At 40.2% G+C, this 26,695-nt stretch overlaps 1 protein-coding gene across 1 annotated transcript in view; it reads right to left on the bottom strand.

Annotated features, from left to right (window-relative positions):
* The window catches only part of MED12L (mediator complex subunit 12L), a 354,867-nt gene that overhangs the window by 25,540 nt on the left and 302,632 nt on the right, over positions 1-26,695 (bottom strand). The window contains exons 27-38 of the mRNA XM_052636382.1: positions 26,261-26,449; positions 25,582-25,656; positions 25,274-25,464; positions 24,291-24,452; positions 21,185-21,296; positions 18,192-18,281; positions 17,044-17,153; positions 16,712-16,847; positions 15,760-15,921; positions 13,066-13,428; positions 10,776-10,932; positions 6,502-6,713 (exon numbers count right to left, since the gene is read on the bottom strand). Coding sequence (XP_052492342.1) covers positions 6,502-6,713; positions 10,776-10,932; positions 13,066-13,428; positions 15,760-15,921; positions 16,712-16,847; positions 17,044-17,153; positions 18,192-18,281; positions 21,185-21,296; positions 24,291-24,452; positions 25,274-25,464; positions 25,582-25,656; positions 26,261-26,449 — 1,959 coding nt within the window. The remainder of the gene's footprint in view (positions 1-6,501; positions 6,714-10,775; positions 10,933-13,065; positions 13,429-15,759; positions 15,922-16,711; positions 16,848-17,043; positions 17,154-18,191; positions 18,282-21,184; positions 21,297-24,290; positions 24,453-25,273; positions 25,465-25,581; positions 25,657-26,260; positions 26,450-26,695) is intronic.

Below are 26,695 nucleotides of genomic sequence, written 5' to 3' on the forward strand. Positions count from 1 at the left end.
AAATGGGGTCTCTCAATCCGAGAGGCCTGTTTTCAGGATGTTACAGGGTCACTTCTGCCAAGGCACTAACAACTCTAGAAGGCTCTGACTCACTGAGTATTCTTCCATTAAAACCTTAGAAGGGTGTCAGTTGCCATTATTGCGGGGAGCCCCATCCCCTTGCTGGCGACCCGGACTCCCTGCAGAAAGTGCTGTGCTGGTGTGGGGGCCTGTTAAAGCCCTCTCTCCTCCACACAGTTTCTGGGAGGGTCTCCAAGCCTTCTCTGAACCCAGCCATGCTTGCTGGCAGGGGCGGATGATAAGACTTTCTGTAAGGCACAGCACTCTTCAGTTCTTATCCAATGCCAACATGAGAACAAGCAAACCAAGTGCCAACTTCAGGATATCCAAGTAACCATATGCTATAACTGAGCACATCATTTTTGCCTGGCAGAAATCCTCCTCTTTAATGTCATGAATATCCTTAGGAGTCATTACTTATAGCCAGCAGTGAATTGCTTTCTTCCAAATCTGCTCAATCAAATTAAGATAAACATATCTTTTGTCTATCTTTCACTGGACTCTCAAACTCTCTAGTATTATTCCAAAGAACACAAGATGATTGTGTACACTGAAAAGGAGAAATCAGGATTAAGTGATATCATAAATCAAGGTAGAAAATTAGGTCCTCTTCCTGTGTCAAAGCTTAAAATTCCCTTCAAAACCCCCTTCCCTAGAAGGTTGATATGGTGGGGGCAGGGAAGGAAGGTATCTCCTATCAGAAGAAAAATATGAGAAATAATAAAAAGGTAACTGGAAAACAATTTAAGCAGCATTTGGCATTATTATAAACAAAATTATATATTTTACAATAATTCTCATGGGATATGTGGGAAATAAAATACAACAATGATACTTTTAATAGTCAAACTGGAATCATCGTTCTCATTTATATCACAGAATTTAGATGGTAAAAACATAATGCTCCAAGAAGCCAAAATGACTATTAGGAAAACTAAACAATGTTTCTTTTTCTTGGTCTCTTCTACTGGTGTCCACTAAGTACCAGTCATAATAGGACAATGAATGTACTTATGCAAGTAAAGCATTGGATGTACATTTATTTTTAGCCCTTCAACATATTTAAGAAAATAAAGATCATTTTTATGGGGCAAGGATGTCCTTTGAAATAATACAACCATAAAATAATACTAATAAAACAGTAACATGAAGTATGGCAGCTAATATTTTTTGAGAACACACTATAAGGTAGCCACTATTCTAAGGGCTGTTACACATGTTAAATCTTTAATTTCACAAGAAGCTGATGAAGTAAGTATCACATTAGCTCCATTTTATAGATGAGACTCTGGAGCAGAAAGATGACAAAAATCATGACACTGGGTCCCATTTCAATAAGGGACACTGAGTAAGGAATGGAGGGAGAGCATTTTTACTTTTCTGGATGAAGACTGTAACTGGGAAAAATAAAAACAAGTTTCCTCACCAAAACATCTTTATGCATGTCAATATGCACTAAAGCCATAAGAAAATACACTTGATTATAATAAGTCATTACATCAAATAATTTGATACAATATCCATGCTATTGTATATTTAGCACCATTTTTCTAGCACTAGTGTTAATATACAACACTATTAATATAATCCTGAGGAAATGTAAGATGGTTCATAACAGAAAACTGCATGACCAACTGAAGCTGATATATTCAGCCTCTGAAGCAGAATCAGTTACTTTATATGGGACTCTAGTTTTCCCCATGCACCATCTAAGGCTAGAGATTCCATTACACATCAACTCTCTCCATTAGATGGAAAGAGGCTGGGATGACTCTGCCAGGTCTGAGACATATCTCGAACTCAAGAGCTTAGGCCTTCTCTGCCCATCTATGTTTTCAAAACAAGTGTAGCAGAGGTCACTGTTGGGAAGAGTTTCTGGAAGCACTCAAAGGAAGTGCTACAAGATGAATTTGTGGATAAAAATCACATTGCTAGGGATTAAGGTTGCTAAAGATGCTCAGGGTTGGGATTCCCTGGTGGTCCAGTGGTTAAGAATCTACCTGCCAACATATGAGACATGGGTTCGATCCTTGGTCCAGAAAGATCCCACACGTCATAAGCCAGTACGCCACAGCTACTAAGTCCCTAAGTCTCTCCCGAAAGCCTGTGCTCTGCAACAGGAGCGGCCACTGCAGTGAGAAGCCAGTGCACTGCAACGAGAGAGCAGCCTCCGCTCACTGCAAATGGAGAAAGCCTGCTTGCAGCAACAAAGACTCAGCACAGTCAACATAAATAAACATTTGTTTCAGGGTTCTGGAAATAGCTGCTCAAAACATGAATTCATTCAATAAACATCTCATAGATTTCTACCCTCTGCTCAGTAAATGAAATGATACAAAGTATTATAAAAACCCAATGCTTGAGCTAAGAAGAGAGGGTCAGCTAGCAGGTGGGTGGTAGGGTGTCACTGTACAAACAGCCGAAGGAGCAGTCACATCCAGGGTTTGGAGGAACAGGTTAGTCTTTAAAAGGATCTGTCACAATAGCAAGATCAATTTTGAAAGCTAAGATAATTTGAAATTCTCCATCAAGCTTGTTACATTTAAAAAATTGGGTATCTGTAATTAGGAAATTGGCAAGATAAGGAGGAAAATGATACCTATTTCATCTTCTCTGAAAGAAGCCAAAAACTGAGAAAGAAAAAAAAACAAGTTTTAAACAGCTAGAGAGAATCACATTTTATGTATGCATTTAACTTGGGAAAATGCTGCTGCCAAAATCAGAATCAACTTTTCTTACTATAAAGCACATAGGTCAGCACTTACTAGAAAACAGCTAATTGCATCAAGAATAAAATATGAAAACAATGTATCAATATCACTTATATTCCATATAATTCTACCTTGAGTTTTTAAAGATTACAAGACAATTTGTTTTCTGCCACAATACCATATTTAGCTAGCATCTATGTATATTAATCCATGATCTACTGGGAGAAAGAAAAGGCGCTAACATTTCCCTCAGAACCTCCTTGGTGCAGGCATGCTATAAATGCTACATACAATCTCATCTGCTCTGTGGAGGACCACTCCACCCTGTGTCTGCATCATGTACACATTCCTCTTTCTTTAAAGAATACTATTTCTCTTGATTAACCAACACTTACAGAATGATGAGGTAGGAAAAAAAAAAAGCCTGCTTCTGTTAAAAAAGAACATAGGAGAGGAGTAGAGGTGACTATCATACAGGCATACCTTGGAGATACTGTGGGTTTGGTTTTAGATCACAGCAATGAAGCGAATGCTGTAATAAAGTAGGGCCCCGCATGTGGCGCTGGTGGTAAAAAACCAGCCTGCCAATGCCGGAGACCCAAGAGATGTGGGTTCAGTCCCCGGGTTGGGAAGATCCCCTGGATAAAGTGAGTCATCTGAATTTTTTTATTTTCCTGTGCATCTAAAGGTTATATTTAAACTATACTGTAGGACTTCCCTGGCGGTCCCATGGTGAAGAATCCGCTTGCCAATGCAGGGGATGCGGGTTCGATCCCTGGTCCAGGAAGATACCACATGCCGCAGGGCAGCTAATCCCGTGAGCCACAGCTACTGAAGCTGGCACATTCTCGGGCCCTGGCTCTGCAACAAGAGAAGCTCAAGGACCACAACTTGAAGAGTAGCCCCTGCTTGCTACAGCAAGAGAAGGCCCAGGTGCAGCAATGAAAACCCAGAGCAGCCAAAATTAAATTAATAAAAATTTAAAAAATAAACCACACCATAATCTAGTAAGTGAGCAATAGTATTGTGTCTTTTAAAAATGTTTTAATTAAGAAATACTTTATTGCTAAAAAATTGTAACCATCTGAGCCTTCAGAGAGTCAGAGAAATAACACAGAACACTGATCACAGATCACAATAACAAATATAATAATAATAAAGGTTGAAATATTGTAAGAACTACTAAAATGTAACAGAGAGACACAAAGTGAGCAAATGCTGTTGGAAAAACAGTCCTGAGACTTGTTCAATGCAGGGCTGTCAATCTGTACTTACTACAAACCTTCACTTTGTAGTCAGTGCAATATCTCTGCAGTACAACAAAGCAAAACACAACTAAACAAGGTATGCCAGTACAATCACTGTTGTGCAGTTGAGCTTTTACCACTTGAAGAAAGAACTCCTGATTTCTCAAGGGGAAAAAGAAAAAAGAAAAATCTAAGCTGTGATCAAATTACTACAGAGGAATCAGTTAACAAATTATCAGTGAATTCCTAGTAGTATAAGCTGTACAACCTTAGATGGTATAAAAGAAGGCCACGCTAAGTCGCTTCAGTTGTGTCGACTCTGTGCGACCCTATGGACTGTAGCCTGCCAGGCTCCTCTGTCCATGGGATTCTCCAGGCAAGAATAATAGAGTGGGTTGCCATTTCCTTCTCCAGGGGATTTTTCAGACCCAGGGATCGAACCCGTGCGTCTTCAGTCTCTTGCATTGGCAGCTGGATTGTTTTTTTACCTCTAGCACCACCTGAGAAGCCCATAAAAGAATAGAGTAACAGGTATTTTTGAGTGGTGTGAATGATGGGGTCCTATAGGGACATTTTAGGTCATAAATCTACCTCCAAACATGCAAAGACATTTTTGAATACATGAAGATTTTTCTATTGAATTCCCTTTTAATAAAAGTCTTTTGCTTCAGGGGAAACTGCTTCTCATGGCTAATATCAGGAAGTGAATTTCTGAGGACAGACGTTTCACCTATAACCAGGCTGGCAAGCTGCTCCCCAGTGTTAAGAACCACTTAAGAGAAATTCAAAACTGAACTCGCCAGTAACAGTCTGAAAGTTGCCTATTAGTAAGTCAAATAACACTTTGTGATAGAAAAGTAGATAAGAAAAAGACATACTTAATGTAAGGTAAATTTTACTTAGGCTTCTATTACTTTAAAAGGGAGATGAATTCATTCTAGTGGAGTGATTATTTAGCTTCTAGTAAATTTTTTCTCCTTGAGGATTGGAAACAGTGGTGTAACTATCCTCAGAAAGAGCTAAAATCCCACTGAGGTTTTGAATGACTCCAAACTTGTTGTTTAGAGAAAAACCAAGGCTTTTAAAATATTTTCATCAAATTCTCATCATTTCTGTATAAGAAACAACTTGGGCCCATCTTTCCTAATACCCAGGAAATCTGAACAATCAGACCTCCCTGGGAGGTCGGGGGAGATAAGCATACTGTGACTGCTGTTTACATTCTTGTGTGGTTCAAACTAGATTGCTCTTTCCTGTCCTTCTTAAAACAAGGGTTAAAAAAAAAAATTTTTTTTTTTTTTTAATGGATCTCTGTTAAGATTGCACACCTAACCCTACCACTCCCATCCCCCAAATCACTAAGTGGACTGAACGTGGACATGCTTGCTGTAAGTTGTATAATGGAGGTACGTTTAGAAAGTTACTCCAAATACAAAGACTGTTTCTAAAAGCACTGGAATTCCTTGCTAATTTGAAAACCTGTGGTTGTTCTTAGAGCAGGATGCACTTGTAGATTGGCTACTGCCTTTATGGATCATAAAGTGCCTTACTCCTAGGACTGCTGTGAGAGCTAAGATAATCAGTACATGAAAGTGAAATGCGTACAAGTGTTTTGACAAATAGTAAGTGCTCTCTTGCTGTTAGCAGCTATCATTAGCATCATCAAAGTGCAATTTTCCTAAGAAAACTTGGAAAACACAAAATGAATACAGAAACCAAAAGAAAAAGTCATATTCTCACTTTCTTCTTTTGGCTTTAATGTATTTGTGCAGATTTGTAGTTTGAGTCTGTACGAAGTTTTGTGTGACTTCCACCAATGCTTTATTAAACAATCACTATTATCCCGAACATTAAAAAAAATTAGGAAAAAAATAAAGATTAGTTCTATTTTTATAGGGCATAAAAATAGAAATAATACAAATCAATAATTAAAGATATCCATATCCTGACTGTTACTTGTAGTCTACTCTTTGCCTTCTATAGATTTTGGTGAGGTATATAGCCAGAAGTATAAAGCCAGAGTCAGGGCAATGCAGGGCACTGTAGGAGAAAGCCTAAGGAACACCAGTGTTTCAGAGATACAACCTCAAAGTAATACAGCAAATAATGAATAAATCATTTAAGCATAGCTCAAAGGAGCACAGAGTATGACGATAATTGTAACAGGGAGTGAGGGCTCAGATAAGGTCATCTCAAGCATAAAAGTCTTGCCGCTTGTAAGTGATCAGAAAATCATTAGCTCTTCTTTTTGTTTTCAGGCATACTTTTAACCAACTTAAGACATTTCAAGTTCTTTTTTGATCGATGATAATGGTAAAATACAAGGAGGGGAGAAGTATGTATAAACCTGTACAAGAGAGAGATACGTGCACTCACACAGGTACTCAGGGATGCCCGCACAGGAAGAATCAGTCACAGGCCCACACCCATTCCTTGCTAGAGGAACTAATGAAATGTGGGAGACACTGCTGATCTGGACAAACCTGTTGGAAAGGCCGCGTCTGGGCTTGCCTGAGAAGCCGCTGTTGCTGCTGCTGCTGCAGAAGCTTCATCTGTATCAACTGCTGCTGCGATGTGATGGCGTGCAGAGAGGGCGGCTGCATCATGGCCCCCGAGCGCCGCTGCAGCATGTTGGACAGAGCTTGCTTGGTGTTGGTGGGGACGAAGGAGCCAGCAGGGTCCAACCGGGAGCCACCTACAAAAGCAATCAGAAGGAAGGGTTTTCTGCGCATGTGGATGCAACTCTTCCTGATTTTATCAAAACACAGAAATCTCACCTTCTGAGCCTCCTTTTAGGAGCCCACTGGGAAGTAGAGTACTGCCCCACCCTCTACAAATTTGAAAGATCAGTTATGAATTGCATAAATTCCAGACAATGGGGAGGGCAATGTCCAGTGAATGATACTATCTGAATGACATCAGAGGGCCCATTTTGCTTGGTAAAGTGAAACATCCGAGATCCAGAATCCTTGGTACAATTTCAGAATCATGCGGGTTTTAAATTACGTGAGGCCCCCAAGAACATGTAGTGTTATGCTGTGCTCAGTCGCTTCAGTCACGGCTGACTCTGTGATCCTATGGACTATAGCCCAAAAGGCTCCTCTGTCCATGGGATCCTCCAGGCAAGAATACTGGAGTGGGCTGCCATACCCTCCTCCAGGGCATCTTCCTGACCCAGGGACTGAACCCACGTCTCTTACATCTACTGCACTGGCAGGCAGGTCCTTTACCACTAGCACCACCCGGGAAGCCCGGGAACATGTTACTTTCACAAGACATGTTGCCTTTTGTGGTGTATTTTGTCAAGTGTGCTAAGCCAGGCAGAGAGACCCTTTTGATGTTCATGGTATTTAAGTTTTTTTTAACACAGCAAAATAAAAATGCCTGTTTTGTGGTAGAGAGGCATGACAATACTTCACAAACTTGAAATGCTTGGAAACTTCAAATACCACGACTCCAAAGACAAAACACATCTTTTTTGAAGTGCATAATTAAAATAAATAAGAAACGACGATTATAGTGAGGCTAAAACAAGCAAACGGAAACCTTAACACATTTGCATACATAATCTGTCAAATGCCTTTAAGAGGGAAAAAAATGATGAGATTTGCTGGTTTCAAATAGCTGCCAATACTCAACTCATCATAGAGTTTGTATTCTTTACTGTATGGAAGAAAACTTCTATATAAAGCACGTGGTATGATAAAAACAAACATTTTAACACTGATCACTGGACAAGCCTACACTTTTTAAAGACTTAGTATCAAAATGAACAAAATGGTTTATGAAGTCATTCAACAGCATCTGAAGAACATTTGGAAAAAAGTTGGAGGTCAATTTGAGTTACGTGGCAAGGTGACTTTTGCTGAAGCAAGAACTGAATGTACGCTAATACATACAAAGTTGAATGACTCATTTTATGCAAGACATACTTTTTCAAGATTAGACTATGGTCTACTCTCTTTTAATTTTCCTAACTTTCATATAATCTTATACCTCTGAATCACCTAAAGAAATAAGAACAAATATGCTGAACTCTGCTCTATTTTCTTACATAACTTTCTCAACTCTAACCAAATGGTGTTTATTATTCACATATGTTTCCTTATAAACTTTACCATCCTGGTGTGTATACAGGAACAAGAAAGAGATTGCTAAAGGGGTGTGTGGGTGTGTGTGTGCGTGTGGGTGTGCGTGTTGTGAACAGCACTCTTTTGCATTTTTAAGAATGTGCGGATGGACTTCCAATGGTCAGGAATCCACCTGCCAGCGCACAGGACAAGGGCTCCATCTCTTTCGGGGAAGATTCCACATGCCAAGGACAACTAAGCCCAGGCAACACGACCACTGAGTCCATGGGCCAAAACTGCTGAAGTCTGCATGCCCTAGAACCCATGCTCTACAACAAGGGGGTACCCCCACTCACCAAAACTAGAGAAAGCCCCCAGGCAGCAACAAAGCCCCAGTGCAATCAAAAATAAAATTTTAAAAATGTATGAATGGAAGCAGATTGTATAAACTCTTCTTCAACTCCAGAGGATACATAACTTTATGAAAATCTATCAATTCACAAATGTAAAATCCCCATAATTAACTGTTTTCCTCAAATTTTTTTCTTACACATCATAAAACATTAAGACTTACCTAATACCTAAAGTCTCCCTACTTATGAACACCTTCTATAGTGTTCTGGGGTGAGGGGAAAGGGTATGTGCCTATATAAAATAATTAATTTTCAATTTAGAGATGGTCCTTGTGTTTGACTTCAATATCTAAAAAGTTTAAAACTGCTTGAATTCATAAGCACCTTGGAAGTAAGGAGAGAATGTCAAAAGAGAGCATGAGCATGTGTTATACTTCCACACTTACTACTGCCTTGAGAGTTTGCTCTTGAGAGTCCTTTGGTTAGCAAGGAGATCACACCAGTCAATCCTAAAGAAAATCAACCCTGCATATTCATTGGAAGGACTGCTGCTGAAGCTGAAGCTCTAATACTTTGGCCATCTGATGTGAAGAGCCAACTCACTGGAAAAGACCTTGGTGCTGGGAAACACTGAGGGCAGGAGGAGAACGGGGCAGCAGAAGATGAGATGGCTGGATAGTATCACTGACACAATGGACATGAATCTGAGCAAACTCTGGGAGATAGCGAGTAACAGGGAAGTCTGATATGCTGCAGTTCACGGGGCCACCAGGAGTTCAACACAACTCAGAGACTGAGCAACAACAGAAGTTTGCTCTTTGTAGTCAATATTCACTCGCCCAACAACCTACTTTTAAGGCCCCAGCCAGTCTGGATGAGGCACAAGCTGGAATCAAGATTGCAGGGAGAAACACCAGTAACCTCAGATACACAGATGACATCACCCTTATGGGAGCAAGCCTCTTGATGAAAATGAAAGAGGAGAGTGAAAAACTCAACATTCAGAACCCTAAGATCATGGCATCTGGTCCCATCACCTCATGGCAAATAGATGGGAAACAATGGAAACAAACAGTAAGAGACTTATTTTTCGGGGCTCCAAAATCACTGCAGGTAGTGACTGAAGCCATGAAATTAAAAGACACTTGCTCTTTGGAAGAGAAGTTATGACCAACCTAGACAGCATATTAAAAAGCAGAGACATTACTTTGCCAACAAAGGTCTGTCTAGTCAAGGCTATGGTTTTTCCAGTGGTCATGTATGGATGTGACAGCTGGACCATAAAGCAAGCTGATGGCTGAAGAACTGATGCTTTTGAACTGGGGTGTTGGAGAGGACTCTTGAGAGTCCCTTCGACTACAAGAAGATCAAATCAGTCAATCCTAAAGGAAATCAGTCCTGAATATTCATTGGAAGGACTGATGCTAAAGATGAAATTCCAATATTTTGGCCACCTGATGTGAAGAGCTGACTCACTGGAAAAGACCCTGATGTTGGGAAAGATTGAGGGGAGGAGGAGAAGGGGATGAGAGAGGATGAGACGGTTGGATGGCATCACCAACTCAATGGACATGAGTTTGAGCAAGCTCCAGGAAAGGGTTTCTTCCTGAGGCCTCAAAATGTAATATTCAACACACAATTTTTAAAAATCACAATATAACACAGAATGAGGAAACATATTATATGTTAAGAGAGGCACATCCAAAAAAAAAAAAGAGTGGCACATCCTAACAAAACGCAGACTGAAATTTCAAAAGAAATTGTTTTCTAAAAACAGGCAAACCTTCATTTAGAGAAAAACTTCATTTCTAACTAAGAGATTTTTTTAATTTAGAAAATCTGTATTCTAGATATAAAGATTATTTGGGCTTAAATCAAAGCAATACTAACATTTACTGTGATTTAGGAAGGTTTTATTACTGATATCTAAATCTATTTGCTGCACCAAATTTCTGAGATCCTACATGGTATAAACAATTTAAAAGACACTGAAATGCTGTCTAATCTTTTAACATGTTGATAAGAATTATATCTGATAACAGTGAATGAAACTTTCACAGCTCAAAAGTTTTATCAGGTTTATATGTTACACCTGAGACATTCATCAGTGGTTAATTCCCTTCTAACACGGATAAAAATTGCAAAAGTGCGACATAAACTAGTTACTGAAACCTTATTTCAGAAGAAGGAAGAAACTGAGTGGAGAGAATTACAGAAATGTCCCCTGAGCACTCACTCACTCCCTGAAATATACAAATTCTGTAAGAGCAAAGAGAACCCCAAGCTATTACTTCCCATCTTGGAGTCGGCCGACTTAGCTCTGTCCTCACTTACCTGGAGTGACAGACTGATTCTGAAGGAAGAAGCCGGGCTGCTGGGGCTGACCCATGAGGTTGTAGCCCCACAGCGTGGACTGTGGGTGATGCATCACCTGGGAGGAGATGGGTGAGTAGTTGGGAGGCACTCGGTACACGCTGCTCTGCGGATACTCCTTCAACACAGAGTTAAAGACAAAAGTTACTTACTCCACACACCACATAGATGACTAATGCAAATTCCTTATTTGAGAGAGCTCCTATCCCAGCAGACAAGGTTATTTTGATAGAGTGGAAGACAGAGGGTAAGAGTCTCAATATATTCTCTTCAAAAATTTCCCTTAAGTTAAAACTCTTGCTCGACTTAAATGGACTTGGCTACAGTGGGGGAGATGAAACCAGTCAATCCTGAAGGAAATCCACCCTGAATATTCATTGGAAGGACTGATGCTGAAGCTCCAATACTTTGGCCACCTGATGCAAAGAGCCAACTCATTGAAAAAGACCCTGATGCTGGGAAAGATTGAGGGCAAGAGCAGAAGGGGACAACAGAGGATGAAATGGTTGGATGGCATCACCGACTCAGTGGACATGAGTTTGAACAAACTCCAGGAGATAGTGAAGGACAGGGAAGCCTGGCATGCTGCAGTCCATGGGGTCGCAAAGAGTCAGACACAACTGAACTGAACAACAACAACAGTGGGGGAAGATGGAAAAGGATCTTTTCCAAAATCTGTTTTTTAAATACTAGAAGTACATTTAGAACACCAATGCTGACCATCACCTAGAGTAGAAAACGCATCTTCAGTTGCTGAGTCTCCCAACGATTTCATCTCAGAAAGTTTCCCTGATATCTTGCACCTGGATGAGAATTAGCCAGAAACGCGCACAGGACTTTGAAACTAGTCTCCAGCCTAGACAGTGTCTTAGCTTCAGCTTTCAAGAAAGCACTGTAAAGAAGCAGACTCCCCCCACTCCACTCCCCCCATCTTGTCCCCTCTGCTCTTCACCACACCTCCTGTCCAGGGCTTTCTCTTCCTCAGAGTAGGTGCAGAGACTCTAAGGATCACACCTGAATATTTCCCCCAGTGCTCCTCCTTCTCTAGTCATGAAGGATGAAGGAAAAATAAAAGCTCAGTTCCCTGCAATATATATGACTGAAAAGAGGCAACTTCAGGAGAAGTGTGGGAGAAAAGGACATGACCAGGACTCACTTGGGGAAGGAGATGGGCTTGATGTCTTTTAAAGCATCTGAAAAGAACAGAAATCTATCCGTGTGGATAAACAGGTTAAGAGACCCAGACTCGCAGAGGTGGCAGTCTGGATCTTATTAAACATCTTTTTCAAAATAGAGACACATTCATAGAAAGGCTCCATGAGAAGAGGGCACTGACATTCAAGTGGGGATCCAAAAGGGAGGGTGGTCATTTCTAGAATAATACTAATCACCAAGCTATCAGCTAAGAAAAAATGTCTTAGTTTTGACTTAGGTGGACAATAAGAATAAGCAGTCATGATGACAGGTCAACAAACTGTGAATATTTCTTCCACTGCACAATAAGAACTCTTATATTTTATAGAAAAACATCACAAATTCCCTCTAGAGTATTTTCCAGGTAAATTTAAATGATAAGACATTTTACACATTGATTCTATAAAATTATTTCTAAATTACCATCTCATAGATTTCTGAGGTTTTCAAGAAAACGTTATTCTAGATAGGGAAGGCTATCAGGGAAACAAGAAGTAAAACTGCTTTAAATTATGTTCACTTTCTCTCTTATAAAATCTAAAAATATGGTAAAGAAGTAGAAATATATAGGAGAGTAAGATGAAATAGCAAATGATGAAACCTCAGAACCATCTTATAAGATATGTTAGATAGGATCCTATCTAAGGAAACAGTTCTTATGTTAATTTACTACAGATATCAACTGCTCAAAATACAAAAAACATTTTAGACATGCCTCATAAAAATACATACAAGGATGAGATTTTATTAGGTCAAAAAATTCAAGTTCTAAATTTCAGAAACTGTGAGACAGTGAAATAGTAAATAAATATTATTCACAGGCAAAGTATAAAATTAAACATAGTTATGAAAAGTAGAAGAGGCAAAATGAGAAACTATGACCCTGTTATTTGTGAAAAGTTTGTGTGCTGTTCTGTTCATTATATCTGAGCCTTCATGATAACTTACAAATAGGCTTACACTGCACTTCAGAATGTTTCTTAGGGATGTAATTCAGGAACTAGTAAATGTTCTGTGGGATGCTAACACACCCACGATCTCTACTTCCCATACTCACATCAACCCTTGAGCTGGACTTTGTCTTGCGCTTCCTTCCCTTTGTCTTCTTCTCTTCATCTGTTGCGGTTTTTCCCTGATCTGACAGCTCAGCTGATTTCCTCTCAGGTTCCTGAGAGATAGGAGATGTGGGCTCTTCCTCTTCCTCTTCGGGAGGCAGGGGCAGTGGCTCGAGGTAGTAACTCCGGGGCTTGGGCGTGGGGTGCGTGTGATACAGGAGGAGGTGATGTTGCTCCTCATACTTGATCACCTTCCGGTCCACTCGGACAGTCCCGAACCAGGCCCAGGACAGAGGAGCCGGGTTCTTCTGACCCTCAAACAAATCCCACGGGGACACCTTCTGCTTCGTGGAGACTTGGAGACCCTGTGGTGAAATAAGGAGCTATGACCACGTGCTCAGATCTTTTGCTGATATGGAGGCCAGGCTTGCTCAGGACACAGATTCAGAGAGCATTCTGGCTCGAGGGGGCCTTAACTCTAGCACACAGCAGTCAGGTTAACTAATGAGTCCAGGCTGATACTAGATCACTGAGGGCAGTGGCTACATTCCAGGCCTGTAAGTCCAGATCTACAGTCTGTTATAACACACGACACTCTGTTGAGGCTGGGACACCAGACACCCCAGTAATTTTTACTGTAAATGCCATTTTCTCCATTTAGGTTCTTTTTCCACCCCCAGCACCCCCTCCCCCCCAAAAAAACCCAATCACTGAAAATTTGATATTACTGTACTAAAAACCTTTGGAATCTATTTACTGTTTTTAAGATAAAACTTAAGAGTCAAATTACATTCAACCTCTAATTGGGCTCAAATTTACTTCAATCCAAACACGTATGGACTCGGTTCAATACAATCATCTTTCATGTACTTAATTAGGCAGTCTCTTAAGTAGTTAAGTAATATTATTACAGAATTAACGTGTGCCAACAGGTACAAATAAAATCCTTCAATTCAAGCTTATCTCCACTAAGTTGAGGAGAGGAAATGTTATTCTCTTTCTGAAACTACAAGTTTCTGATTTTTAACACCAATTGGTGCTATCCCTTGGTCCTTTCCCTGCCATACCAATCAGAAAATATTTTTCTCCACAGTGACCCTGAAGATAACTGCTCAAGTCATCTTTAATAACTTGTGAATGCTCCTGTTCCCAATTACACATACTCTTCCATGGGTGGCTTCATCCAAAACCACGGCTCAGTTACCACCTGTATTTTGATTGTTTCCTAATATCTGGTCTTGACATTAGAGCTCTTTCCTGGGTGCCAAGACCACGTATCCAAATGGGTTCCAGATGTGTCACCACTGGAAAGGACAGTGGTGCAAGGTCAACCTGTGCCTGACTCTAGTCTTCTCTCTCCACAACTGTGTGGGTATCAGTACTCTCAAAGCTCTCTACTTTACTGATGAGTTGCATTTTGCCTGTGAGCTACAGTCTCTCAGGTCTTTGCATAAACACTTCCCTTTGCCTGTACCACACTTTGCCTACCTCCTGCTAACTCTTACCAAAATGATGTGTCAATTTTCCTGAGGATCCTGCTCTGACTACCTATCCCTCATCTGAATATGATGGCTCTTTCTCAGCGTCCTCTAACATTCTGTACCAAGACACACAAATCTCACGACATGTGTGTGTTAGCCGTTTAGTTGTGTCCAACTCTTTGCAACCCCATGGACCGGACTGTAGCCCATAAGGCTCCTCTGTCCTTGGAATTCTTCAGGCTAGAACGCTAGAGTGGGTTTCCATTTCCTTTTCCAGGAGATCTTTCCAACCCAGGGATCGAACCCACATCTTTTGTGTCTCCTGCATTGGCAGGCAGGTTCTTTTACCACTGTGTCATGTGGGAAGCATGACACAATAATTGTCTATCTACTTTCCCTTAAGGGTAGGAGCTCTGTCTTTCATCTCCGTTATCTTGGAACCCCACAGTTGTTCAATGTTCATTCAAAGAATACCTGACAGCGTTGCTCATGTTTTGGGCTTCCCAGGTGATGCAGTGGTAAAGAATGCGCAGGCCAGTGCAGAAGATGTAGGAGACGTGGGTTCAACCCCTGGGTTAGGAAGATCTCCTGGAGTAGGAAATGGCTACCCAATCCAGTTTTCTTGCCTGGAATACTCCAGTATTGTTCCATGGAAATCCCATGGACAAAGGAGCCTTGGGCTACAATCCATTGGGTTGCAAAGAGTCAGACATGACTGAGTAACTGAGCTCAGCTTTAGAGCTTTAGACTGACTCAAGTTTTAGAGAACCATATTTAATATCTTATATAAATCAAGTGTTCATTAAATGCTGTTCAGCTGATAAGAAAATAAAGTGCTATCACTTTAAAACTTTTTAAACAGCTTTAAATTTTAAAGCCATTTAAATTTTAATTTTAAACTATACGGAGACTTTTATTAATACAAATTTTTTCATCTACTAAACATATTCCTTTTTGTTTTTTTAAACAAGGTTCTACTTACTTTTCCCTTGATGGGCTTCGAAAATTCATTTAAATTCAGAAAATCATTTAAATGAAGATCTTCAACATCATTATCTGTATGATAATGCCAAAGACCGCTGCATTTAAATGACAAGGATATGTTTTAAAAAATCAAGAAACAATAATATTAAGATGTTTCATATGCCCTATAGGAAGACAAGAAAGTGTAAGTGCATGCATTTATATACATAAGGAACAAACATTTACTCTTGCCTGTTTTTTATCTATAGAATCGAATCCAGCAATTTTGTTTCCCTTTGTGTCAATCAAGGAGCCCATAGGTTCACAGGTAATGATGTCACATGTCTGTTTCGGCAAAGGTAACAGCTGTCGAACTTTGTCAATGCTTTCTGACCGCTTGTCCCCCAGCTCTTTCTAAAAAAGGGAGACAGTGAGAGAGACAGAAGTGAGATAGAAATTATAACAAAGGCAAATGTTTACAAGGAGGAAGTTCCCCTACGAAACATTTCCTTTTTATAGCTGGAATGTTCTTTGACCTTCAACAGGGTCTAGGGGGCAGCTCTCATTTACAGTGATGCATATGTTTCATTTCTTCTATTTAAGTAGAAAATAGAACACATATGAAGGCACCCTCGTTACACAACAAACATCACAGTGCTGAAATGACAAAAACCCAGAGTAGTATTTGCAACCCGAAGACAGGAGCTGCGGCACGGAACATGTTCTCCAATCCACAGTCAGGCCACAAGGTAATCATTGGTTGTTTTATTAGTAAGGTCATCAGATCTATTAACTTTTTTCCTGCATTGTTTGTTTATAATTTATTTCAAAAACTGTATTAGTGGCTAGGCAAGTGAATTGAATTTAGAAATAGCAATGCAAATGTTTAATATTCAACTGCATATTGCCAGTGGAAGATGAAATTTACCCTAAATCTAATGTTGGCATTTTGGTTACATATTTGATAATGGACTTCTACAGTCCCTTAAAAAATTAAATATGTTTTATGAGTATAGTTATTTTAAGAAAAATATTCAAGCTATATATACTTCTAACTTTGGGGTACTGAGAAGCTGAGGTAAAACAGCAAAATAATCACCTGATACAAAGTTAAACGCAAAAAATAACGTCTGATTTAAGGAGTAATAAAATAACGTGCGCTAAATAACAAATCCAGAAACTCCTAAGCAGGCCACAAACTTACTTTCAGTTTCTTGACTAAATTCATGTATGCGCGTTTGTTCTCTTCAGATCCCCCTGGGGATGCATTTGACAGGTCAGAGGCCAATGTTCCATTGATTAAAACACCCAGCATGTCAAGAACTGTTGTGAATAATTCACTAGAAGGAGAAAGAAAAGGTTTGCAGCTTAAAGCAAAACCAAGATACTGTTAACTAACTGAGCATTTTTATTTAAGGCATAGAACTGTTAATGGTAACCTAAGAGTATATGATGTGGAAGAACCTGTGGCCAGAATATGAAAGCCTCCACTATACATATATGAAGCAAAGTCAATGTGAAATGATAAGAACCTACTTGTTAGTGTGCATGTCAACGGTGCCAGAAGTAATGATCTGAAGGAGGAGAAGCGCCCAGTCTGTTGTCCACTGGGTGCTCCTCTGCACTGTGTCAAACATTCCTCCGACCTAGCACATAAAGAATACAATGGAAAAATCAGCATAGTGTCACAAAGACTACTACCACCACTTTACACAGCCACATTTTCAGGGGTTTAAAAACTTTAAAGTTGCTCTAAGCTATGGATTATCCTGTCTTCTCTGTCAACTAGCTATATATTTGCCAGTCTTTTTGGTTCCATTAGCACAGGAACTGGACATTGAGAAAAAAAAAAGGAGGAGGAGGAGGTATGGAGTGTAGACATGTCAACATGAATTACACACTAGTAAAATTAGCTCTCTGTTGTTCCTAAATTTCATGATATTCAGTTTCATTATGTAACTTTCATCCAATTAAATCTGAATAGATGTAAACTAAGTGACTCAGTATCTAAAAATTTTGTGTTGTCAGTTAACTATTTCATCTAAGTCTATTGTCATAACAACACCTGGAAAGAGCCAGTAACACAGAAGTAATGATGAGTGGAAGGCCTGGCCCTTAGGACTGCTCATTCACGAGTGGGAAGTTATATCAAGCATCAGGCAAGCCATCTTTCAGAGTAGCTTTTATCTGGTCTTGTGCATTGAGAAAAGGAACAGTCAAAAATATCTGCCGGAGAAGGAAATATAAAATTTCTAGAAAACCTGCCTATGGGATTTCTCTTTATGATCAATTTGATGGAAAGTTTGATAACATTTTGACTTAAAGAACATTTTAATACAGTTTTTAAGCAAGTAGAGTAAAAGCTAATGCTCACCTCAAGTTAGTACTTCCCTATGACCTAGTCTTGGCACAAACAGAAAAGAGAGAGAGAGAGAGACACTGGGGGTGGGATGCAGAAAGCAAGACGATACCAAAAATATCTACTGTTGTCTAGAAGCCAGACCAGACAGGAAGGACAGTGGCAAGGAAAATAGAAGGTCTGAGAGTCAAGGAAGCAGTAAAGAGAGCAAACAGTGGGCTTCACCTTGTAACGGAGGCTGTGACCACAGCAGGAGTGGAAAGCTGGAGTTATTTTCACATGGAGGTAAATTTAATGGAGGAAAGACGCTAGAAGGGTCTCTTACCAAATTGAGGCGGAGTTGCAACGCCTCATGCATCATCTGTCGTGCTTTGATGTCATCCTGGTATCGTTCTTCTCTCCAGTTACTTAAAATCTAAACCAGAAAATAAATGAACACAAACCCCAATACTTGTTTTCCCTGTTAAATTTTATTTTTCTCATATTTAAAGTTAAACTGAGTTTTTAAGTGATGAAGACAACTTCTTAGTTTAATAAATTTTAAAAAGCAGTGGGGGTGGGGTGGGGGGTATAAAATTTCACTTTCCTCCCCTTCTTCCACACAGACAGGAATATAGCTATTTTTTTGTTATTTAATTACATACCCTATTAAGAAAAATCTTATGTAATTACATACACTGTTGATAAGTCTTAGGAAATGCTTTAGAGGATCATGAGGTTAAGCATTAACAAAAATAAAGAATATTTTAAGAATACATCATTACACTGGTCTTATAAAGATAAGTGTAAAGATAAAGGGGCTTCCCAGGTGGCTCAGCAGTAAAGAATCTGCCTGCCAATGAAGGAGATGTGGGTTCGATCCCTGGGTCGTGGAGATACCCTGGAGAGGGAAATGGCAACCTACTATTTCCAATATTTTTGCCTGGAAAATCCCATAGACAGAAGAGCCTGGCGGGCTATAGTCCATTGGGTCGCAAAAGAGTCAGACATAACTTAGTGACTACACCACCACCACCACCACCACCATAAAGATAAAGAGAAATAGAATTACATTTTATATCAGTCTCCACTTGTATTTCTAGGGAGAGGCTGTGAATCCTAGCAAACGCATTATTCTGATGTTTCATTGAAGGGGAGGCTTATCTTCCTTGATAAAGGTAATATAACCAACTTTGAAAAATGTGACATCTTGGACATCAGCCGAGTTGCATACCAATTTATTAAACGCTTCCTCACTTATTCAGACAAATGTTGGGGAAGGGACAGGTTGCTTGGGGAAGGGACAGGTTGCTTAGGGAAGGCAAACAACCAGTGAGAAATTCTGAATCAGATGTATAAGCGAAAAAAAAAAAGTGCTCTGAAGTAGGGCATCTATGGAGAATCATCTCAAAAGAGCTGAAATGAGTCATATGCAGAAGTAACTGAGTCCAACAGATGATCTGTGAGTACGCCACACGGTAAATGTGGAGCACTTCTCAAATCTCATCAAAAGATATAGACGAATCTCCCTCGAGGCAGGTGAAGGGTACAAGGTAGCTTAAAAAAGCCCACAAGTTGTCATGGAGCTGACATTCTGGTAGTAGGACAAATCAAGATCAGCAGAGCAAGTGGTAAGAATCATGACAAGGGGACAGAGAATAACTGTGGTCCTCGTTTTAGAGCGTGATGGGGGTGGGACTAAGGGATGGGAGGGGACTAAGGAGGTGAGAGCTGAGCAGAGATCTGCTGAACTGAGGGAGGTGGTCATGTCGATAACTTCCAGGGAAGGGGAGAAAGGCTCTGCAACAAGAAGATGCTTGGCAAGATTAAGGAACAGCAACATGGTCATTGCGTACAGAATGGAGTGAGTAAGGCCATGTCAGGAAAGAAACAAGATAGAGGTGGGAGCCAGTGACAAATCATGGAGGGTCACATAAGCCTGTATGGGGAAGTTTTATTCCAGGTATAGTAAGAAACAGGGGTTTCCCCGGTGGCGCTACTGGTAAAGAATGTGCCTGCCAATGCAGGGGACGAGAGAGACATGGGTTTGATCCCTGGGTTGGGAAGATCCCCTGGAGGACGACACGGCTACCCACTCCAGTATTCACGCCTGGAGAATCCCATGGACAGAGGAGTCTGGCAGGCTGCAGTCCATGAGGTCGCGAAGAATCATACACAATCGAGCACACACACACACAAACACATATACACAATAAGAAACACTGCAACATTTTGGGGCACCAGAAAAACATGTGGTTTACACTTTAAAAGGATCACTCTGGCTGTTGTGCAGAGGTAAATCTCACATATCCAAAAGGTAGCAGATGATTAGAGACGAATAAGTGTCTTGTTCAGGTTCATCCAGTACCATTAAAGAAGACACAGTGTCTAAAATTAACAGCCGTGTGGGAAGCCTCCATTAGGCACTACTATAGGATAAAACATCCCACGGAAGCATCTACTCACTCTTCTCCATTCTATACTTTCAAATTCCAGTTTGATCACTCAGTTTCCTCATGGCACACAGAACATAAGTGTTTCAAATAGTGACCATGAGAATTACAGCTGATGGAAAGGCAAAGTCCCAAATCTTTGTAAATGAACTAAAAATGCCTTCTGATTCAGCAATGAGTATCTTATGCCCTGGGACTTCCCAGGTGGTGCTTGTGGTATAGAACCTGCCCTCCAACACCTGAGATTCACAAGATGCAGGTTCAATCTCTAGATTGGGAAGGCCCCTGGAGGAGGACAAGGCAATCCACTACAGTATTCTTGCCTGGAGAATCCCATGGACAGGGGAGCCTGATGGGTTACAGTCCACAAGGTTGCAAAGAGTCGGACACAACTAAAGCGATGTAGCATGTGCAAGCATGCACACATCTTGTGCCCTAGACCAGCATCACTATAGTTCTGCAAGTAAAACTGGCTTTTGAACCTACAGAGCTCAAGTTGAGACTTTCCCTGCCATGTGGAAGCCCAATAGAAGACCTGGAGAGAGGGCAGGCTCTCTTTGTTACTGACATGTGCCCTGCAACACAGACTGCTCCAGGAGCTCTCCTAAGAGACAAAGCTCTCTTAGGAGCAGATATGACAAAGTAATGCGCAATCTGCAAAATGTAACTTTCATAGACATCTGTCCAACGCCTAATTCATATTATACTATTGCTAATCTCATGGTGACCAGAATGTCAGGTAGGAGAACAGGACATGGGTGGTGCTTTCCTACATCTAATCAAAACATGCTTTGCCCTTGTTAGTTTAAGCTCAGGGTTTGAAAGGAAAACAAATGAATGCCATTAGGAAAATACTTGCCTAGCTCAATATTCTACTGTACTTTACCTGGTTAACTTGATTCTGCAGAGATGTTAGAAGGCCTTCTCGTTGTTCATCTTGTCCCTTAAGGCAGGTAAGGACCAGTGAGAGGAATGGTTGTTGACTCAAAAGAGACATACTATAAAGGAAGTAATAACAGCAGATCTAGTTAGAAAGAACAGATTCCTTCCTGTGCAACACTGATTTCCTGCCCTCGGGTTACTGGCTCTTATTCATTTTACTATTAGAAAAGGGAGGGAAGTAGTAAATACCCAAGACTACTTGAAAAGTTAAATCATATCTCTAACTAATAAGGTTTAAAATCACTGTAATGCTTCTAAATAATTTAATATGTTCTCTTGCCCTTGAAGGCATCTGCAAACGAGCATAAATTCATACTGCATCTGAGCCGGGGGCGGGGAAGGAAGAAGAAAATGTATGGTTTGTATCAGTAAACTGAATTTAAAGATACATAGCAGGAAGAATATCACTGTATACACAGAACAAAAAGAAAAACTTTTAAACTTCTCTCACGTAGTATTTGTATTTTGTTGTTGTTTAGTTACTAAAGTCACGTCTGATTCTTTGCAATCCCATATACTTTAGCCCACTAGGCTCCTCTGCCCATGAAATTTTCCAGGCAAGAATACTGGAATGGGTTGCCATTTCCTTTTTCAGGGAATCTTCTCAACCCAGGGAGTGAAACTGCCTCCTGTATTGCCACAGATTCTTTACCACTGAGCCACCATTCTTATTTACAGGCCAGGAAACAGGCCTATTAGGATTGTTGTGCTTGTGTTGTTTTTCAGCACATTTCTCAAGACCAATTAGATGGGCATGAGTAGAACTGAGATGAGCATCGAGGTCTAAGGCCTCCAAAACCATTCTGCTGGCCAGTGACCTAGTGCACAGCTCCACTACATCCCACAGGCTTGACTTGTAAAAGAGTTTTAAGATATTTGATTTTTTAAATTTATTTTAAATTGGCATTTTAGCCTTATTTCTTACATGATCAGAAACAGCCAACATATTGATAAACTAATTTTTCTACACTGCAAAGAAAGATTTCTTAAAATGAGATTGAGGTCAAAATATTTCAGTTCGCTTCATTTTACACTAGCAGAGCTTAGAGAGACTGACTTAGGAAGAGCCACCTTCAATCTCTGCAGTACCATCTAGGATTCCTGTGGGAAGTGAGGCAATGTACATGCCATCGTTAGCCAATCAACTGTGAGAATTAAAATTGAGTTACCTGGTTGGTTAATAAATACTGGCAAAGGCGATGAAGCAACCAGATGCCAAGCAACATATGTGCAAAGCTAGGCCAAAACCAAAATGTGCTTCAGTTAAGAGCACAGACTCAGAGGCCAGACCACCTGGGTTTCAGCTTCACACCTTCTTAGCTATGTGTCCTTGATAAATTTACTTAACTTTCTAGTGCCTCAGTTTCTTCTTCTGTAAAAAGGACATAATGAAAGCACCTCAGTATGACTGCTGGGAGATTTTAAAACTTCACATATGTACATAATGAATTCTATATTGAGGATGACATTTCATAAGGCCTTAGTAAATGGCAGCTACCGATTAGGTCATTAGAAATCATTATTGATTAGGGCATAAGAAACGCAAAATGTTCAAAAGGCTCAGAATTTTTATTTTTCAATGTTAGGAATTTCCTTTTACCTCTGAGGTACTAAATTCATCATAGTTTTACATTAGAATGTGTTTATGTTCTTTTTCAGTAACATAATCATTTTTCTAATATAATTACTTAAACCTTTTCCAGGCCACAAAACTTAAAAAACATTCAACTGGGAAGACTCAACTTGGAGGATCCTATATATTAGGATCTAGCCTAATATATAGGCTAGAACAAGAGCCCTAAATGTTAAAAATATTAGTAACTTATTTCAGGGTGCAGCATAATAGAAGTATAAATAATTCCATGAAATTTAAGTGCCTAAATAAAAAGAAAAAATCCCAAACAACTGTTGAATACAGGGACTATGGATATACAGACCTGATTCAGCAGGTCTGAAGCAGAGCTGAGAAGTCAGTATTTTAATAGTGCAGCAGTGATTAGGGTACACAGGCAGAATTGAATGCTAATGCTGCTGCTGCTGCTGCTGCTGCTGCTGCTAAGTCACTTCAGTTGTGTCCGACTCTGTGCGGACCATAGACGGCAGCCCACCAGGCTTCCCCGTCCCTGGGATTCTCTAGGCAAGAACACTGGACTGGAGTGGGTTGCCATTTCCTTCTCCAATGCATGAAAGTGAAAAGTGAAAGTGAAGTCGCTCAGTCGTGTCCGACCCTCAGCGACCCCAGGGACTGCAGCCTCCCAGGCTCCTCCGTCCACGGGATTTTCCAGGCAAGAGTACTGGAGTGGGTGCCAGTGCCTTCTCCGGAACTGAATGCTAGTGCATTACATATTATAATCTGGAGACTTTATCTAACAGAACTTGGCCTATCAGATTATTTTCAATTCCATACAAAGGCGAAATTTCAGTGGACTCTGAGTACAATGACTATAACAAACCTAGAAAGCGTATTAAAAAGCAGAGACATCGCTTTGCAGACAAAGGTCCGTCTAGCCAAAGATATGTTCTTTCCAGTAGTCATGTATGGGTGTAAGAGTTGGACCATAAAGGCGGCTGAGGGCAGAAGAAGTGATGCCTTCAAACTGTGTTGCTGGAGAAGACTCCTGAGAGTCCCCTAGACTGCAAGGAGATCAAACCAGTCAATCCTAAAGGAAATCAACTCTGAACGTTCACTGGAAGGACTGATGCTGAAGCTCCAGTACTTCAGCCACCTGATGCAAAGAGTCAACTCATTGGAAAAGACCCTGATGCTGGGAAAGATCGAGGGCAAGACAAGTTAGGGGGTGGCAGAGGATGAGATGGTTAGATAGCAACACAGACTCAATGGACATGAATTTGCGCAAACTCCAGGAGACAGTGGAGGACAGAGAAGCCTGGCATGCTGTAGTCCATGAGGTCACAAAGAGTCAGACATGACTTAGCAACTATTAATAACCACCAACAGCAGAGTATAATGAGCATGTACATCTGTAGGACACTGAATTTTCTCAACCATTCTTTAACCGCTCACATAGGAACAAAACTTCCAGCCATACCTTTTCTGCTTTTGCCTGTCTCTTTCCTTTTTGGAAGAAGAACCCAAGTGCTGTCCTTTCTCCAGCTCCTCCCCAGCTGCTTTCAACACTCTTCCCTGCACAGAAGTCGGCAGCCTGGCAATTAGGGGGGCCACCAGCCACACACCCCTGCGTTCAGAGGAACTAAAAATGGAAACAGATGTTATACCCAAGGATATACCCAAGGCATCCTTTCACTCTGCTCCCACAGTTCTGATCGAAACTCCAAAGCAAAACTTACATTCACAGGACACATGGGTTATTCTAACATTTGCCTTTTACTTCTATACTCTGTTTCCTCTCACCAAATACCAGACATTTGCACACACTCTTCGTGCTTATGGAAAGCACTAAAAGGTGGGATTCTGCAAGGATACTATAGCTCAAGTCTGGAAAAGTGGTTTTCTATGATTCTGGCTTTCTGAACACAAACAAGCAATTTGTTTTTTTGTCTAACAAGCAATATACCTTTCTCTCATGGTTAAAATATGAAATGTACTGATTATATTTAAGCATTTAAATAACCAATTTCTAAAGTTTCAAAATTCACCAGTTATATTTGACACCAAAATGATGAAATACAAGTCTATCTGCCTTTTGTAATTATCATTTGAGCAAAACTGCCAACTAAAAAAGATGGCAGAAAGAGTGTTTCCTATATTAAGAATACAACAGAATAGGGCAGCCTCAGGGCACATGAAAGAAATTCACCCCTATGGAACGTAAACTGTGGTTCCAAGGAGTCTGGGCCTGCTCAACCGCATATGTGGAATGCTCAGCTACCGTGCAGCCCAGCAGCATGGCCCTTTGACATATTAAATATGATAATGGACACTTACAAGCAATTATTTTCCTCACATTCCTGCAGCTTTATGAAAAAAAAAGTCTGCATTATCCAAGTAAAATGTGCAGTTACATGCGAAAAATGAATGATAGCTTTGTAAAACCACAGGTAAAAAAAATACCTGAGAAATGTCTTTATTCCATTCTGCCTTGTGCTACTTGTATCAGTACTGCCAATCCCATTTGGGCTGAAGAGGCCCACGCCAGCGTTAGAAGAGTTATTGTTTAGGTCAGCTGACTGCTGGAACACCTCTATTGTTGCCTTGGCAATATTGTCCAGCAGGTTGTTCATTTCAGCCACCGAACCAGAGCCCTGGAGTCAGACATGAGAAAACAAGCACCCCTGTGTTTTACTTTATCCACAAGCATCAATGTTGTGTTGCTTTTCATAAAATGTCACACACGTTCATGCTTTCATTAATATACTCACAGGGTCCTTCAAGCACTGTTTGATCATTAACTGAAGCTCCAGCCAGGACTGCCTCAGTGTCCACTGCTCAAGATTCTGGGGAAAATGGAGTTAGCACGTTAAGAATACCAAACATGTCTTAAAGTATAAGAATCCCCTGCAGTATTCTCTTTCTCAAAAAAACAGACGAATGATCACACACAATAAAGGGATTCATACGACACAAAAGGCTTCCAAGTCTATTACATATGCTCATTATAGAGACAAAGGAAAAAACAGCAACATTAAAATAATGTGCCTTACTCAGCTAGGTGCTGGAAATGAATAAGACAATCATTTCTTCTCCCAAAGTCTATCTAAACAACTCCATTACAAAATGATTTTGATATTTTATGAATAACATAATGAAGACAGTCCTTCTACAAAGCTTATTTCTCATGTGAACACAATAAATACTGACATGAATTAACATATTCGCACTTATAGATACATAATGGTTGCATATGGTTTGCAGTGTGCATATTTACCCAGCAATAAAGTGTGGCTGTTACACAAAATGGAAAATTGGGGGAATAAAAATCAGAATTAAATAAAGTTAAGAATTAGCTAGCAATGACAAAAGAGAAGCAGTAACTCCTGTACAAACACAAAGAACATGTCAAAATGACAGAAACACAGTCTTTAGACTATTTTCACTCACCTGAAGAATGCGTTTAATGTGCTGTCTTTGGAGGTTGTCCCCCTCCGTACATTCCTTAATGCCATGAGGATAACAGATCAGCTGCAATAATTTCTGTGCTTGCATATTTGAGAGCACAGGGTCCAGAATAAGTTCTTTGTCTGTGCATAATCTCTCAGGTTCTTTTAAACAATGTTCTCCTACCCATTCCTAAAAATAAGATGGCAATTAGATTGTACTGAACTCATGGCTCACAACAGAAAGCGGACAGGAAATTTTCCATTTAAAAAATAATAGATGGAAAAAGTAGGAGGGAAAAGGCTTAGAAATTTTCCAGTATTTTGACTTCTTAAAAGTATAAAGTAGAATCTTGGTTATAAAAATTTTTTTAAAAAGGAATGCATGAAAGAAATTAGCAAAAAGATAAAAAAGGAGGTGGGGGAGAAAGCTCAGTAA

The sequence above is a fragment of the Budorcas taxicolor genome, chromosome 1 (assembly GCF_023091745.1).
Source record: "Budorcas taxicolor isolate Tak-1 chromosome 1, Takin1.1, whole genome shotgun sequence".
Taxonomy (NCBI): domain Eukaryota; kingdom Metazoa; phylum Chordata; class Mammalia; order Artiodactyla; family Bovidae; genus Budorcas; species Budorcas taxicolor.